Source organism: Clarias gariepinus, chromosome 19 (assembly GCF_024256425.1).
Source record: "Clarias gariepinus isolate MV-2021 ecotype Netherlands chromosome 19, CGAR_prim_01v2, whole genome shotgun sequence".
In the NCBI taxonomy this organism is placed as follows: domain Eukaryota; kingdom Metazoa; phylum Chordata; class Actinopteri; order Siluriformes; family Clariidae; genus Clarias; species Clarias gariepinus.
Genome location: NC_071118.1, coordinates 310720 through 322881, shown reverse-complemented (window position 1 = coordinate 322881; position 12162 = coordinate 310720). Strand labels below are relative to the sequence as shown.

Below are 12162 nucleotides of genomic sequence, written 5' to 3'. Positions count from 1 at the left end.
AAGTGTGTAAAAAACACTTCTGGTGATGAATATCAAAACTAAACCATCGCAGGGTATGAGAATACAAACAATACACGCCGCAAAGTCGTCTGCTTTGTATCCTGTACCAGGATTAGAGCAAGAAAACTAAATTTTAAACGCAGTTGTGGTTTTTTTGTTACTCCGTACAGAGCACTAATAAGAGTATTAAAGTTAAAGATAAAGCACCTTGTCGGTGTGTTCAATTATTTGCGAGGCACGCTGCCCTTTTCAGGCGATAATCAATTTACGAGCAACGATCGATCTACGTCATCGGATCATCACGTCGCTGTAAAAGGTCACGGCGTACAACACGAGAGCGATACTTTTTTTCTTCTTCTTCTTTCCTTTTCACACTGAAGTGCAGAATTTGTCACAGAAACAGGGCTGCTTGTGGTGATTAGTGTTCAGCTGCTTGACTGTAAATCATTAAGCCACAGACTTAACGTTCTCATTAAAGCCACAACGGAAACAAGCACTCACACACACAGGGGTCAAAACTCCTGCTTTATTATTCCGGCAAACATGGACATCCCCGGGTCCTTCGGGACACGACAGAGGTCAGGGTTCATCGTTCGCCGAAATAAACGGTGCATTGTGGGATTTCAAACACATTGGAGATTGTGTTTGCAAACAGGAGTACAAAAGGGCAAGGATTAGGATTTGGAGCAGATTTCCAATGTGGGGTAGTTCAATGAAATCTGTGCAAATGCTCAACGTACATGTTGTGGATCTGTACGAGCACAGAGTTATTTTTTTCACAAAAACTGCTTTAAATATTAAGATGACAGATTTCAGGTGACGTCACATGAGATGAGGTGTACCACTGCCGCCATTTTGACACACACAGATTAACAATGTCGAAACAAATCCTGAAAGTATTCCAAGCTTTGTCTGGAACGCTGTGAAACGGGTTGGCGTTTTAGATTTTAGTGCAATTATATCAAATTGTATTTATATTTGTAACTGTTACACTTCAAAAGTCGTTCACCGGTTAACCTACAAAATGGCGGACGCCCCTGGCGACCTGAAAACGATCCGTCTATACAAAAGAGACAAAGAAGTGCTTACTGAAAAAAAAGAGGGAAAAAAAAAGTACAGGAATAAGAATATAGCATAATTATTATAAAGATTATGACACAAATGGAATAAACACACCCAACAGTACAGTAGTGAGGTTTGAGGGAAAACAAGGCACTAATGAAAAATTCATTTATCAGCAAAAAATAAAATTAAAAAAATTTTACTAAGAGGAGGGAAAAAAAAAGTTATTATAATTATCCCAAAATGCTGAGGATCATCATATAGTTAGCATTTCTTCCACAACTATGCTAAATTTTCATCCAAAGTCGCAGCCCCAGTCCAGGTCAATGTTTATAGTAGCCCATGTACTCTAGTTAATTACATCAATGTTTCCATAGCAACGTCATGTGATCTCAGACTAACAAACCCTTATATAAGTGCTGATGTAGTGATGCCGTCTGTTAGGAGAGGTTTAAGCGATTTATATATATATATAAATATAAAATATATATTTTTTAAAGGAGTCTCAAGTGTCAGCGCTTCATAACAGGAAGTTTCTTGTATAAAATTCTGTATACACAAAACACACCAGATTAAAGGAGGACATTAAACATACAATTTAATAATGTTAACGCAAAGAAAAGATTTTCAATGACATGAATAAAGGATATCGATACGGTCATCAACTATGTTTGTGAACAATTTTTACGAACGAACGTTTTATACTTACAATCTGACTGGAATCATCATCTTTTGATACTAATTTTAACTGCTTAAAATATTTTATTAAAGGCCTGTGATATCAGTAACATATCGCACAATTGTGTTAAAACCGTGATACAATCTTTCCTGTCACATCGCTCGGCCCAGAAATTAAAAACGCTTTCGTTATACTTTCACAAAAAGAACTGAAAATACCAGATGGTGGAAATGAACATGAACAAAGCAACAAACAGAGAGAGAAAGAGAGAGAGAGAGAGAGAGAGAGAGAGTGTGTGTGAGCAAAAGAAAGAGGGAGAGGGGGGATTTAAAGTGAGAAAGAGAGATAAAAAATGTAAGAGAGAAAGAAAAAAATGGAAAGAGAGAACATAGAGGAAAGAGGGAGGAAAAATAGAGGAAAATGCTAGAGAAAGAGAAACAGATAGAGAAATAGAAAGGAAGAAAAAAGTGAGAGAGAATATAAAGAGAATGACGAGAGAAGTGAAAGAAGGAGAAAGAAAGAGAAACGGAGAGAGATAAAGAGAGAGAGATAATGAGATAGAGAGAGAGAGCTTCTCATTGAATAAGCGGCTAAGCTAATTAGGTTTCAGTCAGGTCAGTGTGAGTTCACGCTAAAACACCGACACACACTAAATTAAATTTGTTTAAAAATAACCAGAGCTCGTTTCTAACACGAACACTTCACAAATCGAGGCTAAAACCCTGACCTTTAGACCGCAGCTTCGAGTTAAACAGCAAACAGCCTCAACAACTCGGGCTTTGTTAGCTCACATAGCATTAGCACAGACATGCTAGCTACACAACCGAACTAGCCGCTCCGCTAAACAACGAGTTCTGAGGAAAAATATAAATAAACTCATGAGACAAACATGAAGGACATAGGCTTATACTGTAAAAGTGTTTTATTATACTAGAGCATGGTCGAGCACATTTTAAATATGAGTTTTTATTAAATTTTAAAAGAAAAAAACATATATATTAAAAAAATGGAGCTGAAGCTAGCCGTCAGTTAACGCTACAAAGCTCAGGGATCAAATCAGCCGGGGTTGTGAATTAATCCTGAATTAACATCGGTTATCTGGATAAATATGGGAATAAATTAAACAAAAGAGGGAATAAACGTGATTTAAAAAAAAAAAAAGGTTTTTAAATAAAGGTTTTAAATGCCCTGTGAGACTCACTGAGTTCCCCGTAAAGCTGAATAGAGAGAGAGAGAGAGAAACTCGTTGGGTAATTAGCGTCAATTTTTACGTAAATATAGAAAGAAATGTAAATCTGGTTTATATTAAATGTTGTTGTAAAAGCTTTCGTTTTTCGAGTTGTGAGTTTGTGTGGAAGAGAAAAAAGGGAAATAAATAAAAACCTCGGCACTTGGTGTGGAAATCCTGAGTAAGAGACGGTGAGTAAGTAGTGTTTATAACACACACACACACACACTCGCAAAGCAAGTTCCATTTTTTTAAGTGTGTTCCAAATGAATAATCGTATAAGCAGGTTTGGGTTTGATGAGAAATGAACACGGAGTGAGAGTGTGTGTGTGTGTGTGTCGTGTGAATTAATATGAAACAAAAAGAAAAACAGAGAAAAAACATATTCGTGTGTGTGTGTGTGTGTGTTGAAATATCTGAGTGATTCGCTGTACTTACTAGGGGTCATTAGTAAACCTGGGAGTGCGGGGAGGCTGGTATCCGTACAGATGGCAATAAAGCACGTCGAAACAGAAGCAGCACATCTCCGCCGACACCACCATCTTCCTGGCCGAGCCCGGTCCCGGACTGAGGTTCGGGGAGAGGCCGGTGCTGGAGCTGTAGCCGCCTGGAGCCGGGGACAGAGCGGTGTTGGTGTTGTTGGTGCTGCCGCCGCCACAGCCTCCTCCACCTCCACCGCTGCTGTTATTATTACTACTGCTGCTCCCGCTACAGCTCCCGCTGCCCCCCGGACCCCCGAGGCCGTTCACTCGGCTCACACTTCCGGCCACCACCGTCGACGTCGAGGACCCGATCCCCAGGTCCGATCCGCAGTGCCCGGTCCCGGCTGCCCCGCCGCCCGCCCCGCCGGGACCCCCTGAGCCGGGGGATCCCGACAACTTCTGCTTCTTCACCCCGCAGCAGCCGGCCGCCATCTTCGAACAATCTGCACCGACACACCGCTTCCGACCCATCGCCGTCACGGCGGGAAGGGCGGGGCCAAACGCCGACCACGCGTAAAAATCCCACTGCGTCACCACGTACGACGCACGACGCTCCACCTTCACCGTTTAAGATTGAGTTATTTATTTATTTTTTATTTTTTTATCCTCTTCCTCCTCCTCCTCCTCTCGGGAACGTAATCCCCCCGGAAGTAAGCTTACATCCAAAAAAAAAAAAAAAAAGCCCAGTAAAAGGGATTTCCAAGAGACTGCAATGTCACCCGGCAGGACGGAAGCGGAGAGAGCGCAGCCTACGCTGCAGACTTACGCAATGTTCGCAGATCGGCAGCTCCAGCTGCGTCCCGGGATAAATAACGGAGAAATAAATACCCCGGTGGTGGTGGTGTGAAGGGGTGTGTGTGTGTGTGTGGTGGGGTAAAGAAGTCACAGGGCTGGTGTTACCTCCTGAATCAGATCATGCGTCCCCGTGTCAAAAACTACAATCCGAAGATCAGATCAGATCAGACCGTGTGAGATCAGAGCTCGCGCAGACACACCGCACCGCACTGCACCCTCAGTGTGCGGGAATCCGGCCGCTCGTGCACGCAGGACCCATCCGTCTCTCGCTGTCTCTCAGCGCGCGAGACGAAACGAGACGAGACGTTCCGCCCCGGAACCGTGCGCGTGCGTGCGTGCGTGCGTGTGTGTGTGTTGTCAGTTGTTTACATGCACGCGATCTAAAACCGACGAGGCAGCTGAGCGCGAGGCGCAGGGACCGAGAGCGCGAGCGCGCACCGCAAATCGACGCAGTTTCCCTTCACACACACTCTCTCTCTCTCTCTCTCACACACACACACACACTCTCTTTCTCTCTCGCTCCGTCACTGAAACCCGCGAGTCATTTCCGAACTCATCACTGAACCGGTTACTCGGTGTGTGTGTGTGTGTCTCACTGCTCGATCCGCGAGCTCCAAAGTTTTCGCCCCCCGGTGGGCAGGACCGCCGTCACCCGTCTGTCAGGTCGCATCCTCACGCTGCAGCATTACAGCACAAACACCGCCGTCCATCACCCGGATACTGCCCCTGGGCTGTGTGTCTGTGTGTCTGAGTGTGTGTGTGTGTGTGTGTGGTCGGGCCTGCGCGTAGAGAAGCACCGGGTATGGTGGTGTCGGTAGTGTCGATGTCGCTGTCTGTTTTTAGGATCCTGTGCCTGACCGCAGATCCAGCAGCACTCCGTGAGCACTTCTCCCTCCACCATCCAGCACGCAGTTTACGTCCGATTCTTACGCATCCTGCGTACTCTGGAGTCTGTATTCTCAATTACAGCTACGTGAAAAGAATGGGTGTACCGACCGAGTACTGAATCCTTTCGGGAGTCGACTCCTCACGGAGGAACTGAGCAGCATTCGTGATTCCTAAGAGCAGGGTTGCCAGGGTTGTACAGAGCCCCTCTGAAAAAAAATAATCTGTGGCCACAACTTACTAAGGCATAGAAACGAGATACTATATTCTGGCCAATATTTACTAGGGCATGGGAACGAGATACTATATTCTGGCCAATATTTACTATACTAGATACTATATTATTAAAAAGATACTATATTCTGGCCAATATTTACTAGGGTGTGGGAACAATATACTATATTCTGGCCAATAGTTACTAAGGCATGGGAACGAGATACTATATTCTGGCCAATACTTACTAAGGCGTGGGAACGAGATACTATATTCTGGCCAATATTTACTATACTAGATACTATATTATTAAAAAGATACTATATTCTGGCCAATATTTACTATACTAGATACTATATTATTAAAAAGATACTATATTCTGGCCAATATTTACTAGGTTGTGGGAACAATATACTATATTCTGGCCAATAGTTACTAAGGCGTGGGAACGAGATACTATATTCTGGCCAATATTTACTATACTAGATACTATATTATTAATGAAATACTATATTCTGGCCAATATTTACTATACTAGATACTATATTATTAAAAAGATACTATATTCTGGCCAATACTTACCAAGGCGTGGAAACGAGATACTATATTTTGGCCAATATTTACTAGGGTGTGGGAACGATACATTATATTCTGGCCAATAGTTACTAAGGCGTGGGAACGAGATACTATATTCTGGCCAATACTTACTGAGGCGTGGGAACGAGATACTATATTCTGGCCAATATTTACTATACTAGATACTATATTATTAACGAGATACTATATTCTGGCCAGTACTTAACAAGGCGTGGGAACAAGATACTATATTCTGGCCAATATTTACTATATTAGATACTATATTATTAACAAGATACTATATTCTGGCAAATACTTACCAAGGCGTGGGAACGAGATACTATATTCTGGCCAATATTTACTATACTAGATACTATATTATTAACAAGATACTATATTCTGGCAAATACTTACTAAGGCGTGGGAACGAGATACTATATTCTGGCCAATATTCACCAAGGCGTGGGAACGAGATACTATATTCTGGCCAATACTTACTAAGGCGTGGGAACGAGATACTATATTCTGGCCAATATTCACCAAGGCGTGGGAACTACATACTATATTCTGGCCAATATTTACTATACTAGATACTATATTATTAACAAGATACTATATTCTGGCAAATACTTACTAAGGCGTGGGAACGAGATACTATATTCTGGCCAATATTCACCAAGGCGTGGGAACGAGATACTATATTCTGGCCAATATTCACCAAGGCGTGGGAACGAGATACTATATTCTGGCCAATATTTACTAAGGCGTGGAAATGAGATACTATATTCTGGCCAATATTTACTATACTAGATACTATATTATTAATGAAATACTATATTCTGGCCAATATTTACCAAGGCGTGGGAACGAGATACTATATTCTGGCCAATATTTACTAGGGTGTGGGAACGATATATTATATTCTGGCCAATAGTTATTAAGGCGTGGGAATGAGATACTATATTCTGTCAAATACTTACTAAGGCGTGGGAACGAGATACTATATTCTGGCCAATATTCACCAAGGCGTGGGAACGAGATACTATATTCTGGCCAATACTTACTGAGGCGTGGGAACGAGATACTATATTCTGGCCAATATTTACTATACTAGATACTATATTATTAACGAGATACTATATTCTGGCCAGTACTTACCAAGGCGTGGGAACGAGATACTATATTCTGGCCAATATTTACTTAGGCGTGGGAACAAGATACTATATTCTGGCCAATATTTACTATATTAGATACTATATTATTAACGAGATACTATATTCTGGCCAATACTTACTAAGGCATGGGAACGAGATACTATATTCTGGTCAATATTCACCAAGGCGTGGGAACGAGATACTATATTCTGGCCAACATTTACTACGGCGTGGGAACGAGATACTATATTCTGGCCAATATTTACTTAGGCGTGGGAACAAGATACTATATTTTGGCCAATATTTACTATATTAGATACTATATTATTAATGAAATACTATATTCTGGCCAATATTTACCATACTAGATACTATATTATTAAAAAAATACTATATTCTGGCCAATACTTACCAAGGCGTGGGAACGAGATACTATATTCTGGCCAATATTTACTAGGGTGTTGGAACAATATATTATATTCTGGCCAATAGTTATTAAGGCGTGGGAATGAGATACTATATTCTGGCCAATAGTTACTAAGGCGTGGGAACGAGATACTATATTCTGGCCAATAATTACTAAGGCGTGGGAACGAGATACTATATTCTGGCCAATACTTACTGAGGCGTGGGAACGAGATACTATATTCTGGCCAATATTTACTATACTAGATACTATATTATTAACGAGATACTATATTCTGGCCAGTACTTACCAAGGCGTGGGAACGAGATACTATATTCTGGCCAATATTTACTTAGGCGTGGGAACAAGATACTATATTCTGGCCAATATTTACTATATTAGATACTATATTATTAACGAGATACTATATTCTGGCCAATACTTACTAAGGCATGGGAACGAGATACTATATTCTGGTCAATATTCACCAAGGCGTGGGAACGAGATACTATATTCTGGCCAACATTTACTACGGCGTGGGAACGAAATACTATATTCTGGCCAATATTTACTAAGGCGTGGGAATGAGATATTATATTCTGGCCAATACTCACCAAGGCGTGGGAACGAGATACAATATTCTGGCAATTTATCAAATAAATAGACAGAAAAGATCCACTTAATCTTAATCTATGATTCCTCTTGGCACTGGCTGCTTTAAAAACCAAACTGTAAGCTGCTCCCTTTTCTTCTTGCTAACGTCCCTGATAACATTCTTGGTATCCATGGTGTTATGTCTTCACTAAATCTTACACAAAATGCAAATAAAAAACACACACACACAACAAAAATAAACTTGCTTTGGTTGCTTTCCACTGACACAAACACGTTATGAACGGCTCCTGGACATACACGCGACTTACAGTGGGCAGAGGTACCACTGTAATTAAAAAGTAAATCCAAATATTTTTGTTAAAGTGTAAGTGCAGACAGTGTGTCTATTTATAGAGCAGTTTCTGTTATAGTCATATTTTTAAAATCCAGTTATTATCTCATCTCACTCACTTACCGCCTATACCGCTTTATCCCGTATTCAGGGTTTTGGGGGGCGTGGAGCCTATTCCATGAGACTTAGGGCACTAGAGGCACCTCGGATGGGCTGCCAATCCAGTGTAGGTCACACATATACACACATTTATTAACACACTATGGGGAATTAAACCCAGACCCTGAGGCGACCGTGCTATCCACTAAGCCACCGTGCCGTCCAAAGTCAGTTATAGAAAGTATAGAAGGTCCACACTTCAATCACACCTTGAGCGCTTTATATCAAATCCAGTGTTGCTGTCCAAATACTTATGTACCTAAATGTAAGCTCTGTGGTATATATTAGGTGCAGGTTTTTCCCCCAAAACAATTATAGTTAAGATGGAAATGTTGCTGAGATCTGGCAACCCAGGGTGTGACTATCCTAAGGAAGAATAACTATGCTGTGGGTTAGCGTTTACAGTATCTCAGCTGGACCACATCCACACCTCGACTTTATGGACAAGCTTTTGGAGCAGTTAGTGAATTTATAGATTTGTTTCAGTAATTAAAACCAAATTCCAGACCCATGATGCATTTCTGTGTTGATTAATTACCTGAGATAGTTTAGAGAAGGCTTGGTTTATTCTTTAGTTAGGGCGGATTTAATTATTTTTGTAATTTGGGACGCGATTTCACATGTTCAGGTCTTTAACTTTATTCCATATTGTACATTGTACTTAATCATATAATTAATGAATCAAACTTTAATAAAATGATTTCAAGTTTGTCGTCAACGCTCTCGATAATTTATTTAAGCAGTAGGGACAAGATCAGGGTTTAGGAACTAATAAAGATTTACTAAATTCATATTAAACTTTTTAACATTTAGTATAAACAGACAAACATATAAAACACAGAATTAATCACCACCAAACTGTAAATAAGATTTAATCATTTGTTTGTGAAAGCTGTAACACACACTGGTCCCTGGTCCTGGAGAACCCCGTGTCCTGCATGTGTTCAGGTTTTCTCCTCTCCCAGCACTCATGATGTCATTTCTCAGCTCTTTGTATGTGTACATGTGTGTGTAAGCATGTGTGTGAGAGAGAGAGAGAGTGAGTAATTTGCAGGGGAAACACTACAGTGTGCAGGACACAGAATTCTCCAAGGCCAGGGTCAGGAACCTGCAGACTAACAATACTTTAAAGTTTCCATCTGGAGCTCTGTGTCCTTATCGCTGTTCACAGCCACGTGTGTGATGATATCAGGTCATAAGGATGTGACCGCAGGTGAAATAGCTCTCTAATATTGCTCGATTTGATTTTTAAGACTGAAACCAGAGTCAGTGGATGAAATGGACGTCAGTGTTGTGGCTCTGAGCCGAGCTCTGCACCGCGTGGCTGAAAGAAAACAGACCTTTTATAAAAGCAGCTTTCAGTGTGTAAGGAACATTCTGCTGGAGTCATCAATAATGTACAAACTGTGTCGAACTAAAGAACGAAAATCATTAGATTTATAAGATCTCAAGCCCCAAACAGCCCACGGGTCAGAACCGACCCAATAAGGCCCTGCTAATCCGGCACACTCAAGTCTAGAAATGTGTTTGTGTAAGAAAATGAGAGGTGTGATTGCTTCACAGCAGCAGAGGGCGCTGTACAAGAAACGTCAGAGTTGATAAACATTCTAACATTCACTTCAATAAGAAGGAAGACACAGGATGTCAGATGTCATTGTATCATATGCGCTAGGAGCAGAAGCAGTGCCAAAAATCAGGGGATATAGACTGTATAGGTAAAAGGTCAATAAAATAAAACATAAAAAAAAATAAAGTAAGAGTGTGAAAAAGTGTAAAATTGAAATCATTTTGTTTAGTGTGTGATTCAAGTGAATTATTAAACAAAAAGTCCTCCACTAGGGGGCAGTAAACTCAAGTTATAAACTCAGCTACTGACAAAATTAACTGATGAGAAGAAATTCTTCATTAGCAACAAAAATAAAATGAAACAAAAAATAAGACATCGCAAAAGATGTTGCTTTTATACCACAGTTCCACAAACATCATTTATTATAAATTATTATATTTGCACATATATCACAGTATCTAGCTTATATTCTGTATAATTTATATCCTAAGTCTGTTGTACATATTTATTCTTATTTCTATGTATTTATTCTTATTCTTTTTATTATTATATTTTTCTTTTTCAAAATATCTAATTCACATTAGGGGAGTGAATACTTATGAAATCAGAACATGATTTAAATTTTGGCACAACTCCCCAAAAAACAACCTTAAAATAAAGTTCAGTCTCAGTAAAGGTCACGGCCATTTGACCCCGTGACCTGAAACATGTCAGAGAGCCACTTTAGATTTTCACGACTCAGAGTTGACTTGATATTTTCGTTATGAAGTTTTTTCCCCCCATGACGACGTCCAGGGATCGAGTATGCGCCGTCAGACGCCATACGCTCCTTTACAGTGTTTACACTCATTCTCAGTGATTAGCGTCTGCTTCAAAATAAACATGAAAGGCAAAACCAATAATTAAATAATTCAAACGTTATTGCCGGTGAATGGGAATAGGATCCGTGTTTAATGAGAATGCATTCTGCGATACTGTTTATTATTTACACGGTCAAGAAACGTCATAAAACAGGTCCTCGTTTAACCCAGCTAAAACTCCACAGCGTAAGAACAACACACAGGATTTTTTTATTCCATCCAGCTTCCTTCTCAGCTATATCTAATTTCCTTTAGCCGTGAAATAATGACATGAAGGATTAGAAATTATTTTCTATATTCACCCTGTTAGCATCAGCGTATCGGCAATTAAGATAACTCTCGCTGAAGCAGCGGCTGATTAAGCGATATCACTCTCAAGGTGGCGCTGTTGTGGTGAATGTAAGCACAATGTCTGCAATATTCAGTACAACAGCAAGACCTTGAGTGTGATATCGCTTTTATACAACCGTTCCATAATGAAACTTTATTTTCAATTATTATATTTGCACATACATCACAGAACATAACTTTTATACTGTATAACTTATATCCTAGTCTGTTGTACATATTTATTATCATTAGTGATTTTATTTATTATTATTTTAATTGTGTGTTGTTTTTTTATCTGCACAGTCTGGAGTTTGTCGCAGTCGCTTTTCACTACTGCTGCACTTGTACAACCATGTAGGTGACAAATGAAATTCTTGAATCTTAAATCAACAGCTTATGATTTGTTTCTTTATTTAACCAGTTTTTTTTTATTCTTACTTTACATATCCCTCCGCACATGGTGGTACTAACTAACCGCAGTAGGAGGTGAGAGTGGTGTTAAACTCTTAGTGTTACTCTGTAGTCAGAAGGTGATGAGAATAAACCATGGAGGTGGTGGGCAGTCCTGAGAAACTCATCAGATTTACTGTATATTTACACTTATTACACTTTAGAATATCAGCTCCATTAACTGTCTGGTTCTGAGGTTGAATCCCAAATAGACCTAAATGGAAAGCTAGTGTGCTAGTTTATAACCCCTTGTTCCACAACACCAAGTAGTTTAAATAAAACAAAAGAACACGGACGGTTCAGAGGCGATTGAGAAGGACTTAGAAGTGATTAGTGCAGAGACGGCGTGTTGTTTAAGACGCCATAACGT

At 40.1% G+C, this 12162-nt stretch overlaps 1 protein-coding gene across 2 annotated transcripts in view; it reads right to left on the bottom strand.

The window, feature by feature from the left end:
- ammecr1 (AMMECR nuclear protein 1) overlaps nt 1-5240 on the bottom strand; it is a 32346-nt gene extending 27106 nt beyond the window's left edge. For both annotated transcript variants that reach the window (XR_008355819.1, XM_053478309.1), the window contains exon 1: nt 3408-5240. Coding sequence is in view for 1 of the 2 variants with exons in the window: in XM_053478309.1 (XP_053334284.1) it covers nt 3408-3922 (515 nt within the window). In the remaining variant the exon portion in view is untranslated. The remainder of the gene's footprint in view (nt 1-3407) is intronic.
- Nucleotides 5241-12162: the final 6922 nt, after the last annotated feature.